The sequence below is a fragment of the Pinus tabuliformis genome, chromosome 9, assembly GCF_031772625.1.
Source record: "Pinus tabuliformis cultivar Carrire ecotype Pingquan chromosome 9, CPIR1, whole genome shotgun sequence".
In the NCBI taxonomy this organism is placed as follows: Eukaryota; Viridiplantae; Streptophyta; class Pinopsida; order Pinales; family Pinaceae; genus Pinus; species Pinus tabuliformis.
Window position 1 is genome coordinate 522,911,742 of NC_142307.1, and position 21,010 is coordinate 522,932,751.

At 37.2% G+C, this 21,010-nt stretch overlaps 1 protein-coding gene across 1 annotated transcript; it reads left to right on the plus strand.

The window, feature by feature from the left end:
- The first annotated feature begins 19,756 nt into the window (after nucleotides 1-19,756).
- On the plus strand, nucleotides 19,757-20,801 carry LOC149149509 (uncharacterized). The gene has a single exon (XM_089441233.1). It carries the CDS (start codon nucleotides 20,183-20,185, stop codon nucleotides 20,630-20,632), a length of 450 nt encoding a protein of 149 aa, XP_089297359.1. The 5' UTR covers nucleotides 19,757-20,182; the 3' UTR covers nucleotides 20,633-20,801.
- The last annotated feature ends 209 nt before the right edge of the window (nucleotides 20,802-21,010 follow it).

The following is a 21,010-nucleotide window of genomic DNA, read 5'->3' on the forward strand; positions in this document are numbered from 1 at the left end:
TTTGACAAAGGTTGGATCTCTTTATTGGAGGCTCTTACTTTATGGTTGAGATAGGGTTTTGAAAGGTCAACCTTTTGTGATATCACTAAATTGGTCATCACTGTTGAGATATAGGTGTTGTCATTGATGGCCATAAGGATTGAATACAACATATGGATTGAATATATATATACAGACATAATAGAAGCAGTGGACCCAAGGAGGAAATCCATCAAAAGTTATCAGAATCCATCAATGAAGCCATCAGAAGCCATCAGAAAGCTATCGAAAGCCATCAAGAATCAAAGAGTAGCCATTGGAAATCATAGGAGCAAGAAGCCACAAGAAAGCCAAACCAAGAATCAGATACGCGAAAAGACCGCATGTGCCCAAGAGAAAGAGACAAAGAAAATAAGAATGATAATGGAGGAAATTTAGGAAAATAAAATTGGTGCTTTATTGTGTGTTACCTCTCAAAAAATTTGATCTCTGATCTCCGATTTGAATGGGACCCCCCGATATCCGAACTTCTGATATGTGGACCTGATCAGTTTATTGTATCAACTTCAATATAATATCACATCTTCCATATCACAAGTTTTCATAGCCTTGTCCCACTGAAACCTCCGATTGTGATTTGAATTGTGGACCCAACCACTCCATTATAACATGAATTAATATAATGTGATATCTTCCATATCACAAGTTTCAAAGGGATGACACATTAAAATCTCTGATTGCGATAGAGTTGTGCACCCTATTGATTTATGAAAAATAGTTTAATATAATATCACATCCATCAATGGTCAGAGCATGATGCATATTTGATTGGGAGTATCAAAACGAGTTTATTGAATATCACCTCTGCTACATCGGAAACATGGGCGATATGTGAATATCAATGATGTTTATATCGGTAGATAGAGTATGTTCAAAACTTGAAAACCTCTGATATTCATGAGGTTGCAATTACATGATTAATGCAATGACATGGCATGTGGGACCTCCTAACATCCATTGTAATATGGGTATAGCTTCTCCTATGTTACTATGTGGTTTCCGTAAATAACAAGTCTATGTTATATTTGGTTGAATATTAACAAAATGCCTCTCCGATATATTTTTAATGTGTCATCTCATGCACAAGTCGGTCTCTCCTCCAAATGAACGTGTCTTTTCGTTTATTGGTGAAATTCATATAAATACAAGTCAAAAACCTCACTTCAAGTATCGAGCTTGATCATCCATCATAGAGAGGAAGAGATAGTTCATAATTCATGAACTTGAAAAGTAAATGATAGGAGATGTAAAGGCCATGAAGGATCACTAGATATCTGAAACAGATAAAACCATAAGAGCTCAGACCTGTGAGACATTTTCAATTTGGGTTAACTCTTGTTTTGTGGAAAATCACATTCGGATGGGTCAAACCAAGTGAAGCAGGCATCTGTGAGTAGATCGAAGTTACAACGAATATGCAAGGAACAGATCTTTTGTAGCTCAATAGAAGTGCATACCTTGACATGAAGAACAATCTTGTGGAGGAGATCGATGGAAGAACTAGTGCATGAAGGTGTGAAGGAAGCCTTAGATCATCAGTGTAAGGGAAAGTCCTGTAGCACTAGGAGACAGATCTGGATCTACTCCGTTGAAGCAAATATACATTTGAAGAGCAGAACAAGATTTGTAACTAATCTATATTTATTAAGAAAACTGAGGGGTTGGTGCCCTAGGGGTTGGAGCCTCTAAATAAAAAAGGATAGGGTTGGAGCCCTAGAGGTTCAAGCCTTAAGAAATTCCAAGTGGGTGCTTGGAAATAGGTTGGAGCCTGGAAGATTAAAGGGTTGGTGTCTGCAAATATAATTGTACTCAAACTTTGTAAAAGAGTATTGGTGTCTACAATTATTTATAATAAAATCCTTGTTATTTATTTCTTTGTTTGTAATTGTGAAGAATCTGAACTGGTAAATTTAAAAATTGATTCACCCCCCTCTCGGTATTTCCAACAATTGGAATCAGAGCCATCTTCTTCATAATAAGCCTAACAACTGGAAGAAGGATTCTTGAGTCATAATGAAGAATCAAGATGCAGAAAAAATACCTCAATTTGATGGAACAAACTTTGGTTTTTGGAAGCGTAGGATGACAATCTATTTAATGTCTCTTAGACCTAAAGTATGGAAATCAGTTACTGATGGGTATAAAGCTCCATCTATTCTACCGACAAACCAGGATGGATGAAAAGCCTATATTGCAAATGCCAAAGCACTAAATTCCATAACAAGTGGAATTACTAATTCAGAATTTACAAAAGTTATGTACTGTGATTCTACGAAGGAAATATGGGACAAACTTATTGGTATCTATGATGGAGACTCCAAGGTCAAAAAGGCGAAACTCCAAACACATAGAAGGCAATTTGAGAGCCTTAAGATGGATGACGAAGAATATATTGCAGCCTATTTCCTCCAAGTAACTGAAGTTGTCAACTCACTTAAAGGCCTAGGTGAAACTGTTGAAGAACAGTTGTCCAAAAGGTTTTGAGATCACTTCCAAAACGTTTTGATTCCAAAGTCAGTGCCATGGAAGAATTGAAGGAGTCAGATGATCTAAAAATGGATGAAATCCATGGGATTCTCACTGCATATGAAATGAGAAAAGGAATCCCTAGCTCTAACGAAGTTGAATTCAAAGCTTCAAGGTTATCAAATAAAGGAAGAAAATACAATAATAGCAGTGATGATTCCGACACTAAATCTAAACTAGCCCAATTCATAAAAAATATAAGGAAAGGGTCCAAGTTCAAAGGTAAATATCCTCTCATTTGTTTTAAATGTGGAAGAATAGGGCATTATGTTGCAATATGTCCTCGTAAGCATGATAGTGATGATGAAGACGAATATAAAAAGAATATATTCAATAAGAAAGGGCTTAACAATAACAACTTCTTCTCCAAACAAGATGACTCTGATGAAGAAGAATTTGTGATTACCAAGAAGAAATCAACTAAAGATATCTCTCTACTCAAAAGAGATAATGATGAGTCTGATAAGGAATATAACTATGACAATGAAGTATTATTTATGGCATTCAAAAATAAAGATGATTCCAAATGAGAAGAAGAAGGAGATATAGATGATATACTAATAAGTTTCGTTGAAGAAAATGAGAAATTTTGAAAGAAGGTAATTTCTCTCAAAGTTGAAAAAGAGGAAGGAAAAAGGAAGGAATAATTCTTGAGCAATAAACTAAAAGAAAGAGAAGAAATTTGCGAAAAACGTGAAGCTGAAGTTGTTTCCCTAAGAAAAGAATTAGATCGAGTTAAAAAGAGTTGGAAAATCTCTAAATCTCTTGATGACATTCTTAATACACAAAGACCTCAACATGAAAAATCTGGAATTGGTTTCAAAGGAGAATCATCTAGTACAAAGGGGAATATAAAAACTCAAAAAAGCTACGATGATATCTTGTACAGTCATCCAAAAAAAGAGAAGTAATCCCACCACCTTTAAAAGCCCAAGAAATGAAGGAAGGCTACCTCCAAATAAGAGTACAACATAAAGTCAAGGCTATCTTAATAGGTATCAATCAATCTTTCTTGGTCATTTCTTTCATTGTAAAAACTTTTGTCATCAAGTTAAGCATTGCAAAGCTATTAAGGATAATGGTTCAAGATATAATATCAATCATCAAAGCAAGCCACTTAGCCAAAAAACACAGGGACAAATCAAGATTTGCAATTCATTTGATCCTTTGGCTAAGTATGATCTTATTTTCTCAAAATGCAATGACTATGGCCATGATACACAAAATTGTCTATTCAAAAGTGAAGAACCTACTACTGATAAATTTGCTCTAGCTTTATGTGCACATAGTGATGAAAATAAATGGTTTTTGGATAGTCGGTGCTCAAGAAAAATGACATGTGACCAAAAGAAGTTTATCACATTAAATAAAAACGATGGAAATGTATCTTTTAGAAGTGGATATGCTAAAATTGCGGGAAAAGGGACTGTTGCTCTTGTTAATGGAAAAGGAAAAACTCAAAATTCATTAATGGTGGAAGGAATCAAACACAATATTTTAAGTGTCAACCAGATTTGTCACCAAGGACCTAATGTTGTCTTCAGTTCTAAAAATTGTGAGATAATGAATTCCTCCTTAGGAAAACTTGTGGAAAAAGGAGTTAGAACACCAGATAATTTATATATCCTGAGTAAAATTCAAGATAGATGCTATATAAGTCGAGTAGATGAAAACTGGTTGTGGCACAAATTATTGGGGCATCTAAGCTTTGATAACCTAGTCAATATCAACCAAACAAATGCGATAAGAGACATTCCAAAAATTGTCAAGCCAGATCAAGTCGTGTGTGGTTCATGCCAACATGGAAAGAAAACTAGAACCTACTTCAAGACTAAAGAGATCTCAACATGAAAAGCTTTGGAGATCATACATGTTGATTTATGTGGACCAACTAGAACTCTAGCTCTACAAGGCAAAATGTACTTTTCTCTATTTGTTGATGACTATGCTAAAATGATGTGGGTATATTGTATAAATTTTAAATCTGAAGAATTTGGGTGTTTTAATAATTTCAAATCCCTTGTGGAACATGAAAGAGAATAAAAAATCAAGTGTCTTAGAACAGATAGAGGAGGAGAATTTATTTCCATGGAATTCAATGATTTATGTAATCTACATGGAATCAAAAGAGAACCTTCCGTAACTAGAACTCCTTAACAAAATGGAGTAGTGGAAAGAAGAAATAGAACCGTGAAAGAAATGGCAAGAACATTGTTAATAGCAGCTGATTTACAAGCTAACTTTTGGAGAGAAGCAATTTGTGGAGTAGTGTATACTTATAATAGAGTCAAATTAAGACCAAATAATGAAAAAACGCCATATGAATTATGGAAAGGAAAACATGCTTCGGTAAAATACCTCAGAATTTTTGGAAGTAAATTATTTATGAAGATCAATGATGACTTACCAGGAAAGTTTGATTCTTGGGTTGATGAAGGAATGTTTCTTGGATATTCTACAAGGAGCAAGGCATATAAATTCTACAGTAATCGGCTACGAAATATAGTAGAAAGAATTTATGTGAATATTGATGAGGGACACCCATAACAATAAATTGAAATATGTGGAGAAGATTTTCCCTGAATATTTTGAAGAAGATATAACAAAAGAAGAAAAAGATCAAGAAAATAAAAAGGAACCATCTTAGACTCCAGCAAAAGTAAAGTTTGTTCAAAAGCACCATCCAGAAGAATAGATTATTGGGAATACAGATGATGGAGTAAAAACTCTAAGAAGGATGACTAATACACCAAGGAAATATGGCATTGCCTTACTATCTATGATAGAACCATAAAACTTTCCTCAAGCGAGTAAGGATCCTCATTGGGTAAAAGAAATACAAGAAGAAATGTATCAAATTGAAAAGAATGAAACATGGGAACTTGTACCTCGTCCAAAAGGTAAAAATATAATTGCAACCAAGTGGGTGTTCAAAAAAAAAATGAATGAAGATGGACAAATCATCATAAATAAGGCGAGGTTTCTTTGTAAAGGTTATTCACAAATAGAAGGAATCAACTTTGAAGAAACCCTTACTCCTGTAGCTCGTATGGAAGCTATAAGAATGTTTTTGGCATTTTATTGTTCATAAGGATTCAAAGTTTATCAAATGGATGTGAAATTTTCATTTCTAAATGGTGATCTAAAAGAAGAAGCTTACATGGAGCAACCGGAAGGGTTCGATGTGGTAGAAGGAAAAGACTTTGTATGCAAGTTGAAAAAGGAATTATATGGATTAAAACAAGCTCCTCGGGCTTGGTACGCAAGACTGGATCATTATCTACAACAACAAGGCTTCAAAAAGGGAGTGGTAAGAAGTAATCTCTACATGAAGATGGACGAAGACAAACTGCTAATCACTCTTGTATATGTTGATGATCTGATTTTTGCCAGAAATGATGATGAGATGAGCCATGAATTTGCTCAAAATATGTCGAAAGAGTTTGAAATGTCAATGAATGGTGAGTTGTCTTACTTCATTGGACTACAAGTAACTCAAACTACAACATGTATGTTCATATCTCAAACAAAATACCTTAAAGACCTGCTTAAAAGGTATGGGACTCATGGAAGAATGTGCACCTATGAGCACACTAATGACCACATATTGCAAATTGAGAAAAGATGATGAATCCCCCTTGGTAGATGCAACTCTTTACAAGTCCATAATTGAAACTCTTCTATACTTAACTGCTACAAGACTTGACATTATGAAAGCAGTAGGAATGATGGGAAGATTTCAATCAACTCCTAAGCAATCTCATTTTTGGTTGTAAAGAGAATCCTCAGATACTTGAAAGGTACTTCTAATTTTGGGCTATGGTATCCCAAAAGCACTACTCTTATTGTGACAACTTACACGGATGTTGATTGGGCTGGAAGCATAGATAATCGAAAAAGTACCAACGGAAATGCGTTCTTCATGGAAGATTGTCTAATATCTTGGCTCAACAAAAAAAATCTTTTATATCTCTCTCCACAGCTGAAGCCAAATATATAGCTACTGCAAACTGTTGTACACAAATATTGTGGATAAAGGAAGCATTAAAAGATGTCAACATAGAGACTAATCAACCAATCACCATCTACTATGACAATACCAATGCCATCAGTCTTTCAAAGAATTTGGTAATGCACTCAAAGACCAAACATATTCCAATCAAATACCACTTTCTTCGTGAACAAGTTTTTGAATAGAATATCAAGTTGGACTATGTAAATACAAAGGAGCATATTGCAGATATCTTCACAAAACCCCTACCATGAGAAGCATTTAAACATCTTCACCAAAAGATGGGGGTCATTGCTCTTGCATCACATTAATAAAACACATTGACTAGAGTAAAAGCACCTTGATAGGGGGAGTACTTCGGCACCCCATTTTCCATTAATGCTAAAGGGGTAGTACTGCGGCACTCCATTTTCCATTGATGCCAAAAGGGGTGAGATTACAACAAGGAGAGGATCCAGGAAAAGGAGTATATTTCCTTCAATGACAAATTGGGAGATTGTTGAGATATCAGTGTTGTCACTAATGGCCATAAGGATTGAATACAACATATGGATTGAATATATATATATACAGACTGTTAGAAATTATATATTACAGAGCAACATAACACATAAAATATATTGCAGAAATACAGACATAGAAAACACATAAAACAACAGAGACACAGATATACGCGGTATACCCAATTTGGGCGACGTCCACGGAGAAACAACCAGTCCTTCCTTTTATATTATCTAGCAAACTGAAGAGATACAACCTACAACAAATCCGATGTAATTCCCTCTTCGCTCTCACACAATCTCCTCTCTCTTTCTCACTCAGAATATAGATCTACATAGACACAATACACTTCCCTCATATATAGCGAGGGGTTGCCTTCTAGGGCAAAAAAACCTAAATTAAACATAACTTCTACCGTCAGATCTCCGCCTAATGAACGGCTCAGATTGACAAAGAAATTACAACATTTTACAAGGCAAATTTACATCTATTTTTAGCTTCGGGGGCGCTACCCCCGATCCCCCGCCGGGGGGGGCTCCCAAAGGTCGCAGCTACTCCCATTGGACCCCCCCTACATCATAAATATTATGGGCGGTGTTGCTGCCACATTATGAACTTAGGTCCAATGAGGTGATACCTCTGAATAAAGAAGATAATCAAGCTCCACACCCAACACAAACATAATAGAAGAAGTGGAACCAAGGAGGAAATCCATTAGAAGCTATCAGAAGTCGTAAGGGAAGCCATCGAGAGCCATCAAAAACAATAAAAAAACTATCAGAAGCCATCGGGAATCAAAGAGTATCCATTAGAAATCACAAGAGTGAGAAGCCACAGGAAAGCCAAGCCAAGAAGCAGATATGTGAGAAGACCGTATATGCCCAAGAGAAAGAGAGAAAGAAAATAAAAACAATAACGGAGGAACTTCGGGAAAATCATATCAATGCTTTATTATGTGTTACCTCTCAAAAACCCCGATCTCCGATTTGAATGGGACCTTTGATATCTAAACTGTTGATATGTGGTTTATTGTATCAGCCTCAATGTAATATCGCATCCGCCATATCGCAAGTTTTCAAAGCCTTGTCTCGTTGAAACCTTCAATTGTGATTTGCGTTGCGGACCCAATCGCTACATTATAACATGACTTAATATAATGTCACATCCACCGTATCACAAGTTTAAAATGGATGACACATTAAAATCTCTTATTGCGATAGAGTTGTGGATTTGATTGATTTATCAAAAATAGTTTAATATAATATTGCATCCATCAATGATCAGAGCATGATGTGAACCCGATTGGGAGTATCAAATCGATTTTATTGAATATCGCATTTGCTACGTCAGAAGTAGGGATGATATGTGAATATCGGCGATGTTGATATTGGAAGACAAAGTATGTGCACAAATTGACAACCTTCGATATTCATGAGATTGTGATTACGAGATTAATGCAATGACGTGGCATGTGGGACCTCCTAACATCCATTGTAATATGGCTATAGCCTCTCCTATGTTACTATGTGGTTTCCATAAATAACAAGTCTATGTTATAGTTGGTCGAATATTAACAAAAGGCCTCTCCGATATATTTTTAATGTGCCACCTCATGCACAGGTTGACATCTCCTCCAAATTAACGTGTCTTTTGGTTTATTGGTGAAAGTTGTATAAATACAAGTCAAAAACTTCACTTCAAGTATCGATCTTGATCATCCATCACAGAGAGGAAGAGATAGTTCACAGCTCGTGAACTTGAAAAAGTAAAGGATAGGAGACGTAAATGCCGAGAAGGATCACTAGATATCTGAAACAGATAAAGCCATAAGAGCTCGGACCTGTGAGACATTTTTAGTGCAATAAACTCTTGTTCTGTGGACAATCACATTCGAATGGGTTGGACCAAGTGAAGCAGACATCTATGAGTAGCTCGGAGTTACAACGAATTTGTGAAGGAACAAATCTTTGTAGCTTGGCAAAAGTGCAGACCTTGACCTGAAGAAGAGTGTTGTGGAGGAGCTCGGTGGAAGTTGTTGGCAGTATGATACAAGTGTTCTCCTTGATGGCAACTCACTCAAATGACAATTCAAAGTGCAGCAAGTCAACAACAAAGGATTACAGATCAGACTCCAAAGAATGAAGAAAGAGAGGTATACGTTAGTTCACTTTGTCCAAAAAGCGTATACATGCAGGTTTGATTTTTTTCAAGTAGCATATACAAAAGAAAAGATTATTTTTCAGATCTGACTGAACTATCTGATGAAATTTTGTTATTTTACTAATGTCTGTCAATGAATTCTTCTTAGATCTGAATGGAAAAACTGAATACATAAGGAGGATGGCATTTGATTGATTGATTGTATAAGTGAGAAGAAGTGATCTCTGTCCCTGCCTATGTAAAGCTTTGATAGTTGACAGTAGATATTCAATATCTTGAGAGTTGGTACAGAATTGATTCAAAAGTTTATGTTTGCATTAGTTTTGAAGGTATACGCAGATTCAATTAATGGAAGTAGTGTATACACGCAGTTTAGGTGCAGCCAAGTAGCATATACATTCCAATACATGATTTTTGAGGTTACAGTTGAATGATGATGCACGGTTCTGGATTCAATACAATATTCTGGTGTTAATGATCTGATTGTTTAGATTAACTAAATATTGGTTGATGCAGTTCAAGTTTAAAAGCTTTGATGGGTCCAATGTGAAAATTTGATGAAACATGGCCTTCAGATTGTGGTGTTGTGATCCAGGAGTATCCAGTTTGAAAATTCATGAAACGTGGTCCCTGGTGGAAGAGTGGAGTTTTCTGTAGACTGGCACCTACGTACCAGTAAACATATTGGCTAGTACAAGAGCTAGGGGGTTGTAGCTCCCTTCCAGTAGAATCTGGAGAATGAGAGAAGGTTGTAACCTTCTATAGGTAGAAGCATGCGTACTAGTATGAGTCTGCACCAGTACAAAATTGTAAACAAATTTTCTTATTATTAAAAGAAGACAATGATGACAACAGCAGGTGGATTTTACCCACATTAGGTTTCCACCTTAAATCTTGGTGTTCATGTGTGTTGCTTATGTGTGATGCTTTATTCAGCTTTTACTGCATTGTCTAATAAATCTATGATATACTGGTTTAAGCTCAACACATGATAAATTGTCTAAATCACAAGTTCTCTGCATACGCTGGTTTCTTTAAGTACAGTCGCATGTGCACGCTAGTTCACTTCACTGAAGTAGCATATATAAATTTGTTTGGGAAATAAAATTATTAATCTAATAATACTGATTCACCCCCCTCTCAGTATTATTTCCAACAATTGGTATCAAAGCGGGTCCTTTAGAAGAAGCTTGATTGCTTGAAGGGAGATCCATCAACATGAATAATCAAGAAAGCATGGGATCCATCAGACTGCCAATCTTCGATAGAAGCAACTTTGTTTATTGGAAAATAAGAACCATATCCTATCTACAATTGCTTGGAACAGATGTTTGGGAAATTGTGAAAGGAGGATATACATTTCCAACAACAATTCCTACAGATGCGACAGGTAAAAAACAATATGAAACCAATGCCAAAACTGTCAATACTTTATTGGGAAGTCTGTCACAATCAAAGTTTTTCAAAGTCATGCAGCTTAAATCAACCAAAGAAATATGAAACCAAATCGTTCTGAGCTACGAAGGAGACTCTCAGGTAAAACATGCTAAGCTTCAAACTCTCAGAATTCAAAATGAAACTCTTAAGATGCATAGTGATGAAAGTATAGCTAGTTACTTCTTACGTATAGATGAGGTTGTTAATTGTATGAAGAATCTGGGTGAAGAAATAAAGGAAGTTACCTTAGTTGAGAAAGTTTTGAAATCATTGTCTGCTAAATTTGAATCAAAAGTGTCTTCCATAGAAAAAAACAGGATCTGCAGAATATCACTATGACACAGCTTCATGGAATCTTAATTGCCTTTGAGATGAGAAAAGGAGGACCATCAAATATGAGAGAAGCTGCATTTAAAGCTTCAGCAAAATGAAAGGAAGAACACAATGAATCAGGACATATTTCAGAAGAAGAAGATGAGGTAAACTTTGTCAAGAAGCTTCAATGGGGTTCCAGAAGGTTTAGAGGTAAGCTACTCTTCAAATGCTTTGCTTGTGGCAGAGTCGGTCATTATGCTGCCAGATGTCCTCATAAATATAAATATGAAAAAGGAAAGGAATATGAAAAATGGAATAGAAAACAAGTTGTGAATAAAAGAAGTTACTATACTCATAAAGATAGCGATGGGTTATCTAGTAGTGATGAAGATGAAACTAGACAAGATTACAGAGTTCTCATGGCTTATGATAGCAATGATTTTTGGGATAGTTTAGAAGAGGATAGTGATGGTTTATCTAATAGTGATGATTATATACTTCTCATGGCTTATGAAGATGATAATTTTTAGGATGCTTTATAAGAGGAAGACCTCCATCAAGAAATATCTAAACTCAAAATTTGTTTAGAAGAAAAGAATATGATTATAGATACCTTGACATACCAACTTGCTGAAAGGGGAAAACACAATGAAAAACTAGAATGTGAAATTGTGGGTCTAAGAAAGGATCTTGAAAAAACGAAATCTCACAATCTCAGATTTGCTAAAGGATCAGAAACTTTAAATGAAATTATCAAATTTCAGCGTTCTCCTCTGATAAAGACAGGTCTTGGATATACTGAAGAAGCATCTCAATCGCAGAAGCTGTCAACCTCCACCAAAAGCTATCTTGATGCAGCAAAGACCAGTGAGCAGTATGACAATCGTCAACAAAGGCATAGAGCTGATCACTAGGTAAATCATAGAGAAGCCACAACCAACCTCAGGAAAATCATACTCAATTTGCCCCAAAGATGAATATCAATAGAAACTACAATCATCAGGTTAATAGATTCGATAGTCGCAAGAACTTCTTTAATGGGCAATGTTTTTCATGCCATAATTTTGGGCACAAAGCTACTCAATGTGTTGCTTACAAAACCATCATGATTAGAGAAGCACGAAATCGAAGGAATGTAACAGGGATCAAGAGAAGTTCCTATAATAACTTTTCTCCTCTTGAAAATGTAATAGAATGCTCAATCTGTAACAACTTTGGTCATGAAGAATCTGAATGCAGGAGAAAATTTCGGCAAACATCTCAAAAGGAGCAAAAACCATTAAATCCCAAGATATAGAGAAGGAAAGAATCTCAAACAGAAAGATGTGGTATAGCCTTGTATGCAGAAGGACAAGAAAAGTAGTGGTACATCGACAGTGGATGCTCCAAACACATGACAAGTGACAGAAAAACTTCACTCATATAATACCTCAGAAAAGGAAAATAATGTCTCATTTGGAAATGACACTCCTGCTGTCATAAAAGGTAAAGGCTCTATTTTCTTGAAAGAAAAGGTTAAAGCTAGAAATGTTATGTATGTAGATAGTTTAAACCATAACCTGTTGAGTGTCAGTCAAATGTGTGATCAAGGAAATGAAGTGGTGTTTCGATCAAACGGATGTGTTGTTCATGAGCTTGATACAGGAGAGACCGTGATCAAAGGTACAAGAACTCCAAACAACTTATACATACTCAAGGGAGGACAAGAACAATGCTATCTAAGAAAAAATGATGAAAACTAGCTGTGGCATAGAAGATCAGGACATCTAAGCTTTTCTTAAATAAGAAAAGCATGTAGATTCAAGGTTGTTCGTAATCTTTCAGATATCAGCATCCCTAAAAATACAATATGCAAACCATGTCAATTTGGTAAGCAAACCAGAGTTCACTTCATGGAAAAAGAAGGGTTAGTTAGTAAGCCTCTTGAACTTGTCCATACTGATTTATGTGGACCATCAAAGAAAAAGTCACCTCGTGGAGAAGAATACTTTATTTTGTTCATTGATGATTTTTCCAGAATGTGTTGGATAGGTCTTCTAAAGCATAAAGATGAAGCATTTGAAAAGTTCCAAGCCTTCGAAGCTTTTGTTGAAAATGAATCAGATCGAAAAATCAAATGCCTCAGATCTAATCGAGGAGGGGAATTTACTTCAGATGAATTCTTTTACTTTTATGAACAACATGGAATAAAAATGAAATTCTCCACCATAAGGACTCCTCAGCAAAATGGTGTGGTAGAAAGAATAAACAGAACTGTTCAAAAAATGGCTCGAGCTATGCTAGATGAATCTGGAACTCCTGCAACCTTCTGGGGTGAAGTTGCATTCGCTTCCGTAACTATTTTCAACTAAGAAAATATTCGGATAAATAGCACTCAAACTCCACATGAACTTTGGTATGGCAAGACTCCTATTGTAAAATACTTCAAAGTTTTTGGAAGAAAATGTTTTATCAAAAGGACTGATGAAAAACTTGGTAAGTTTGAACTCAAAGCAGATGAAGGTATTCTTCTTGGTTATTCCTCCAGAAGTAAAGGATATAAATGTTATAATAAAAGACTTGGGAAAATTGTTGAAAGCATTGATGTTGTAGTTGATGAAGCATGCAAAAATCCAAAACAGATAAAATCAACAGAAGATTATGAAAATGAAGAAGATGGGGATTATTTTCTCACATCAAATCAAAATGATATTGAAGAAGAAACCAATGAAGCACCAGAAGAAGAGATAATGGTAGAAGAAAAGACTTTGTTTAGGTATGTTCAGAAAAATCATCCAGAAACTCAAATTTTAGGGGAAAAAGAAGCAGGTGTATAGACAAGAAGAACTATTATAGGGACCTCAAGCTATCTAGCATTACTATCTTCCATCGAACCTCAAAATGTAAATGAAGCATGAAAAAATGAATGTTGGGTAAAGGCCATGGGTGAATAACTTGAGCAAATTGAAAAGAATGATACTTGGGAATTAGTTCCTAGAGCTCATGATAAAAATGTTATAAGAATTAAATGGATATTCAAAAACAAGCTGAATGAAAATGGAGAAGTCATTAAAAACAACGCCACACTTGTTTGTAAAGGATATGCTCAATAAGAAGGTATGGATTTTGAAGAAACCTTTGCACCTGTTGCCAGACTTGAAGCCATAAGGATGTTTCTTTCTCTTTCTAGCTTTCAGAAATTCAAAGTATACCAAATGGATGTAAAATTAGCCTTCCTTAATGGAGATTTAAAGAAAGAAGTTTATATTGAACAACCAGAAGGATTCATTCTTGGAAATGATGCAAAACTTGTATGCAGACTCAAAAAGGCTCTCTATGGTCTGAAACAAACTCCAAGGACCTGGTATTATCGCCTTGACAAATATCTACACCAACAAGGTTTTACAAAAGGTTCAACAGATAGCAATCTATATACAAAGATTGAAACTGATAAATTGTTAGTTATTATTGTTTATGTTGATGATATCATTTTTGGTAGCAATGAAGAATCCATGAGTCAGAATTTTGCTTCAGTAATGCAGCAAGAATTTGAAATGTCATTGCTTGGTGAAATTACCTATTTTCTTGATCTACAAGTTCAACAAAATAAAGATGGTATTTTTCTGTCACAAACCAAATATCTCAAATAGATCTTGAAAAGGTACGGAATAGAAGATTCTAAATCTGTATGTACCACAATGGTAACAGGATGTAGTCTCCCCTGGATGCGGGTGTCATCGAGCCAGGACATGGGGAGCCACATGCCCAGCATGTGCCGCCACGTGATGGACAAAGGGCTTTAATGCCCCTCGCCGCCGAGACGTTAAGAAGGGAGAAGCAAAGCGGAATCCGTAAGGAGGTAGCTGGGAATGATGGCGAGCCTGCAGAGAGCATTCAATGCGGACAAAATCCGAGGGAATGTCAGCTGGTTTAAGTGGGATGGAATGTTGCAGTTATGGGCTCAGAGTGCCGAGCAAGCTACTCAGATCTCTGAGGGAAAGTGTCGAGCCATTGATGCTGAGAGCGAAGTCATTCATTCGGAAGAGGTTTGGTCCCTGTTTGTTTATTCTGGGCTTTGTTTATGTACAGCTGAGCTCTGCCTCGCGTCAATTTGGGGACAACACTCAATTGGGGGTGAACGCAGTAACAACAGGCCCTCAAGCACTGCTCTGGAACAAGCTGAGGGCGTCGTTGAAACCATGGCGCGATTGCGTGACAGAATGCCGTGTAGAAGAGGCACTGGGCGTGGTCAGTCTTCGCGTCCCCCTGCAGCGGATGTCCATCATCACTGTTGCTGCTGCTATTGCTACAGAAGGGCGGGAGCCACACCAATTCCAGCCAGTCAGTTTTTGGAGGCCGGCAGCTCCAATGATGGAGCGCCCATGCTTCCAGCGTTCGGCTCAGTCATTTTTACCCTGGGCAGCTCGCGGGATAATGCTGGCATTAACGCCCACATCTCAGTTCTTTTTACAAAGGTTCCTGAGGAGAATGCAGAAGAAACGCAACCGGTCTCCGCTGAGGTACTTCCAGAGGGCAATAGGGAGAAACGCCCGGTGGTGCAGCCAACAAATGCCGAGGGTATTTCAGAGAAGGAGCTTCAGCAAGCCCCTGCCCGACCTCAAGAGCAAGAGATGCCGGCCCCCGTGCAGGATCCTATGGCAATGTGGGCAGGCATCCCAGAAGGCCAAGGCTGGTGCAGAATTATTGAGGAAGAACCTGAAGATTAATTCCCAGAGGCACTCACTGGCATACATTTCTCTCTCTCAGGTCTGGTATAGGTTTGGGGTCTCGGTTGGTTTCTGGATTATGCTAAATATCTATGTTTGTGTCCATTCTGTTCTTGTTCACGTTCACGTTTATTATAGTAAGGGAAGTAGGCCTGGCAAAGTCTGTTATGCGTCGTTTTGTTGGATGCCCCTGCGTGGGCCGTTTTTTTGCTACCTGGGAACATCTCTGTGTCATGTGTTTTGGTACAAACTGGAAGTGCTGCCCCTGCGAGGGCGAATTCAGAGTCAAGTACAGCTACCCAAGGCGCCACTGTCGGCCCTGGGTAGCCTGCTTTTTTGAATGTAATGTTCTCTGTATATAATATAATAGATTAGCTAGCTTTGCCGAGAAAAAAAAAACAGGATGTAGTCTCAGCTCAAATGATGAATCAATAGTAGTACATCAACCAACTTACAGATCCATGATTGGCAGTCTGCTTTATCTAATAGATACCTGACCTGACATCATGCATGTAGTAGAAATAGTTGGACGATTCCAAGAAAATCCAAAGGAATCACACCTTCAGGTAGTCAAAATAATTTTCAAATATTTTCAAGGAACTCAGGACATTGGTTTATGGTAGCCTAGAGATGCAGATCTTACTCTTCATGCATATACAGATGCAGATTGGGTAGGAAGTGTTGATGATAGAAAAAGCACTATTGGTGGTGCATTCTATATGGGTTCCAAGTTAGTGTCTTGGTTCAGCAAGAAACAAAGTTCAATTGCTTTATCTACCGCTGAAGAAGAATATGTGGCTGCTGCATTTGCTGCACACAACTACTGTGGATGATGCAAACTTTGCAAGACATTCAAATCACATGTACTCCACCCATCTCCATTATATGTGATAATACAAGTGCCATCAGTATTTCAAAGAATCCAGTCATGCACTCCAAGACCAAGCACATACCCAACAAGTACCATTTTCTACGTGAACAAGTGCTTGAACAAAAGGTCAATTTGGAGTATGTTCCCTCTAAAGAACAGGTTGCTGATATATTTACTAAACCTCTGCCTAGAGAAACATTTGAATATCTCAGACAAAAGTTAGGAGTAGTTGCTGCATCATCTTAATATTAAATCCAAATTTTTCAGAGAAAGGTTATTATACGCGTGTTTCATGAAGTATAGTTGCGTACACATGCAGGTTTCTGTGGGTCAAGGAGCGTATATGTTTTTCAGATAGGAAAAACAGTGGTGCAGGCTCTGATATGGGTGCTCTGTCTAATATTGATGATTATTGTCTATCGATATGCTTTGTTCATTAATTTTTATCTGACTGACAAAGATGCCTTGATCATTGACTTGTTAACAATGCACAAGTAGCACAAGTTTAGGGGGAGCATTAGCCTTCACATACATTCAGCATTGTTGGCATTATGGTTGCTGAGTCCAGCTATGGCTTCAGATATTTATACCATTTTTTGCTTAAGTCATGTAAAAAGTATAAGGTGTGATATGTCTTCTCATACATTTGAATGAGTCCTCTTGGACAAATGATGTAATTTGTATCCCCACTTTGCATTGGATGGATGATGTAATATTTATTATTTCTGTCATGTATAAACAATTGGTATATCTCCACTTGGTTGGGTGGATGAGTCAAATTTGGTATATCCCCACTTGGTTGGGAGATGGATGTATATATAAGTCATTGGTGATAGGAAGGTCATACTTACATAGTTGAGTTATAGAGTCATGTTATTCTTTTGGAGAATAATTTTGCAGACTCTACATGTGCTCAGGGGGAGCATGGACAGTTTCAGTGCATCTCAGCATGAACAAAGGGTAGCTCAATCAGTGAATTCAGCATGTACTCAGGGGGAGCATGGACAGCGTAATGTATGTCAAAGAGAGAGAATATCTTGGTCTGCCCTTTGCCCTTGATGTCAAAGGGGGAGAGTGTCTTGGTGTTGTTGTTGCCATCAAGTCCAAAGGGGGAGATTGTTGGCATTATGATACAGATATTGTCCTTGATGGCAACTCACTCAGATGATAGTTTATAGTGCGGCAGGTCAACAACAAAGGATTACAGATCAGACTCCAAAGAATGAAGAAAAAGAGGTATATGCTGGTTCACTTTGTCCAAAAATCTTATACATGCAAGTTCGATTTTTTTCAAGTAGCGTATACAAAAGAAAAGCTTCTTTTTCAGATTTGACTAAACTATATGATCAAATTCTGTTATTTTACTGTTGTCTGTCAATGAAGTCTTCTTAGATCTGAATGGAAAAATTGAATACATAAGGAGGATGGCATTTGATTGATTGATTATATAAGTGAGAAGAAGTGATCTCTGTCCCTACCTGTGTAAAGCTCTGATAGTTGACAGTAGATATTCAGTGTATTGATAGTTGGTATAGACTTGATTCAAAAGTTTATGTTTTCAGTAATTTTGAAGGTATACGCAGATTCAATTAACGAAAGTAGCGTATACATAGTTTGGGTGCAGCCAAGTAGTGTATACATTATAATGCATGATTTTTGAGGTTACAGTTGAATGATGATGCACGGTTCTGGGTTCAGTACAATGTTCTGGTGTCAGTGATCTGATTGTTCAGATTAACTGAATATTGGTTGATGCAGTTCAAGTTTAAAAGCTTTGATGGGTCCAATATGAAAATTTGATGAAACGTGGCCTTCAGATTGTGGTGTTGTGATCCAGGAGTATCCAGTCTGAAAATTCATGAAACGTGGTCCCTGGTGGAAGAGTGGAGTTTTCTATAGGCTGGCACCTATGTACTAGTAAATATATTGGCTAGTACAAAAACTAGGGGGTTATAGCTCCCTTCCAGTAAAAGCTGGAGAACGAGAGAAGGTTGTAACCTTCTATAGGTAGAAGCCTGCGTACTGGTATCAGTCTGCACGAGTACAATATTGTAAATAGATTTTCTTATTATTAAAAGAAGACAGAGATGACAACAGTAAGTGGTTTTTACCCACATTGGTTTCCACCTTAAATCTTGGTGTTCATGTGTGTTGCTTATGTGTGATGCTTTATTCAGTTTTTACTGCATTGTCTAATAAATCTGTGATATACTGGTTTAAGCTCAACACATGAAAAATTGTCTAAATCACAAGTTCTCTACATATACGTTGTTTTTTTAAGTACAGTCGCGTGTAGACGCTAGTTCACTTCACTAAAGTAGCGTATATAAATCTGTTTGGGAAATAAAATTATTAATCTGATAATACTAATTCACCCCCCTCTCAGTATTATTTCCATCAAAATTACTAGCGCATAAAGGTGTGAAGGAAACCTCAGATCATGAGTGTAAGAGAAAGTCCTATAGCACTAGGAGACAGATCTGGTTGTACTCCGTTGAAGCAAACAGAGATGTGAAGAGCAAAACAAGATTTGTGACTAATCTATCTTTATCAAGAAAAGTGAGGGGTTGGGGCCCTCGGGGTTGAAGCCTCAAAATAAAAAAGGGATAGGGTTGGAGCCCTAGAGGTCGGATATTCAAAAAGTCCAAATTGGTGCTTGGCAACAGGTTGGAGCCTGCAAGATTAGAGAATTAATGCCCGCAAATATCATTGTACTCAAATTTAGTAAAAAAAGAATTGGTGTCCTCAATTATTTATAACAAAATCCTTATTATTTATTTCTATATTTGTAATTGTGAAAAATCCTTACTCATAAATTTAACAATTGGAAAAAATTAGTGATTCACCCCTGTCACTATTTCCAACCATCACAAATTAATAAATAAAGTAGAATAACTATGTACATGAGGTTGAGATGAAATTATTGAATATATAACACATGGTTATAACGACAAAACGATCCAATCATTCCACATATCCATTCTTATCACCCCACCCCTATCATAATCAATATTCAAAATAATTATTTCAATATTTATGTTTTACACAATTTAATCGTGGCTCATTTGGATCTTTAACCCAGAGAGCAAAGGGGATATCCAACATGGCACGCCAAGTCTTGCTTTCCGGTGATACTCTTTGACCCTGCGATTCACTCCGAGGGTATGAGACCTCTTAGACCATAGAAATGCTTTCATTGGCAATTACCCATAGTTTTAATTGTCGTTTCCAATAATACATTTCTGTAATAAATTCCACAACAATTTGTGCGGATCAGATCTACGAACCCCGGCCGAGACCGCCGTCACATGACCAGCGCCACATCGAACTTTCTTTGACGTGGATCCCTCCCTTCTTCGCCACTCTTCTAGACCTCTTGTTTTATTGTAATACCAAATATACTTTGCAATCTGTTCCCGAATCCCAATTCCCCATCTCTCTATATAAACCCCTATTTCCATAATCGAATCTGCAAGTTTTTTTTCAGAAAGAAAAGCATTATATAGTCGAATCTGCAAGTTGTTGAGCTGTTCCAGGCAATTAGTTGTGGTAACAAAGGGTCGATACTTTTCTCATAAGCAAGGGGATTCGAATAGGCGCCTTCTGCCGAGCAAAATGTCTGGTGGTGTTGTGAAAAAGTCAGGAGAAATGGCTGCCAGCCAAAGTGGCGGTGCTGCTGTTGAATTTGTGCTGGAAAAGTCGTTTGAATCGACCAAGAGACCTGATGAAGATGTGGTTGAGGTTCGATCCTTGGTCTCTCAACCCCAGCGGCGGTCTCTTAGCCGATTGCAGAAGCGGGCGCCGGCTAAAATGCAGTTGAAAAGGTTGTCCCCGGATTTGATGGGATTCTCTTGCAGGAGCCCAATTCCTTTGTTATCTCCAATCCTAGTGTCGCCACTGGGAATAGGAGATCTTGAGAGGTTCCTGCTTACTGAGGAAGCTGGAAAACAAAACCCAGAAGCAGAAGAAAGGGCAGTAACTGTGATTCCAACGAATGGATGGCAGCACCCCGCGGCGCCATTTTTTGGCGAGAGGATTTGCTCCTTCTCCAACTGTTTTGTATAATTTGTATATTCCAGACCGTTGTATATTCACTTCTGTATGCGGAGGCTTATTCGGAGCCATATTAATCCGCTGTAACAATAGGGTTAGGCATGTCTCCGAATGGAGACCATTAATTCTGGACTGTATTGAGTGACAGTAGGCCCACGGTTAAATAATGTTGGTGTATTATCCGTGTGTTTAAAAACATGTTCCGTTATTCAGAGGGAAAATCACGATGCTTTTAGCTTTAGTTTCTAGGTCTAAAACAAATGGATCTAACAACAAATTATATTAAACAAATGGATCTAACGAAAAATTATATTTATTTTTAAAATGAGCAGTTTAATGATTTTTGAGAAATTGGGTTACAGCAGTAAAGCTTCCGTATTTGAACGGGTG

Excerpts from the sequence above, each read along its gene's own strand:
- LOC149149509 (XM_089441233.1), top strand. The coding sequence starts at position 20,183 with ATGTCTGGTGGTGTTGTGAAAAAGTCAGGAGAAATGGCTGCCAGCCAA.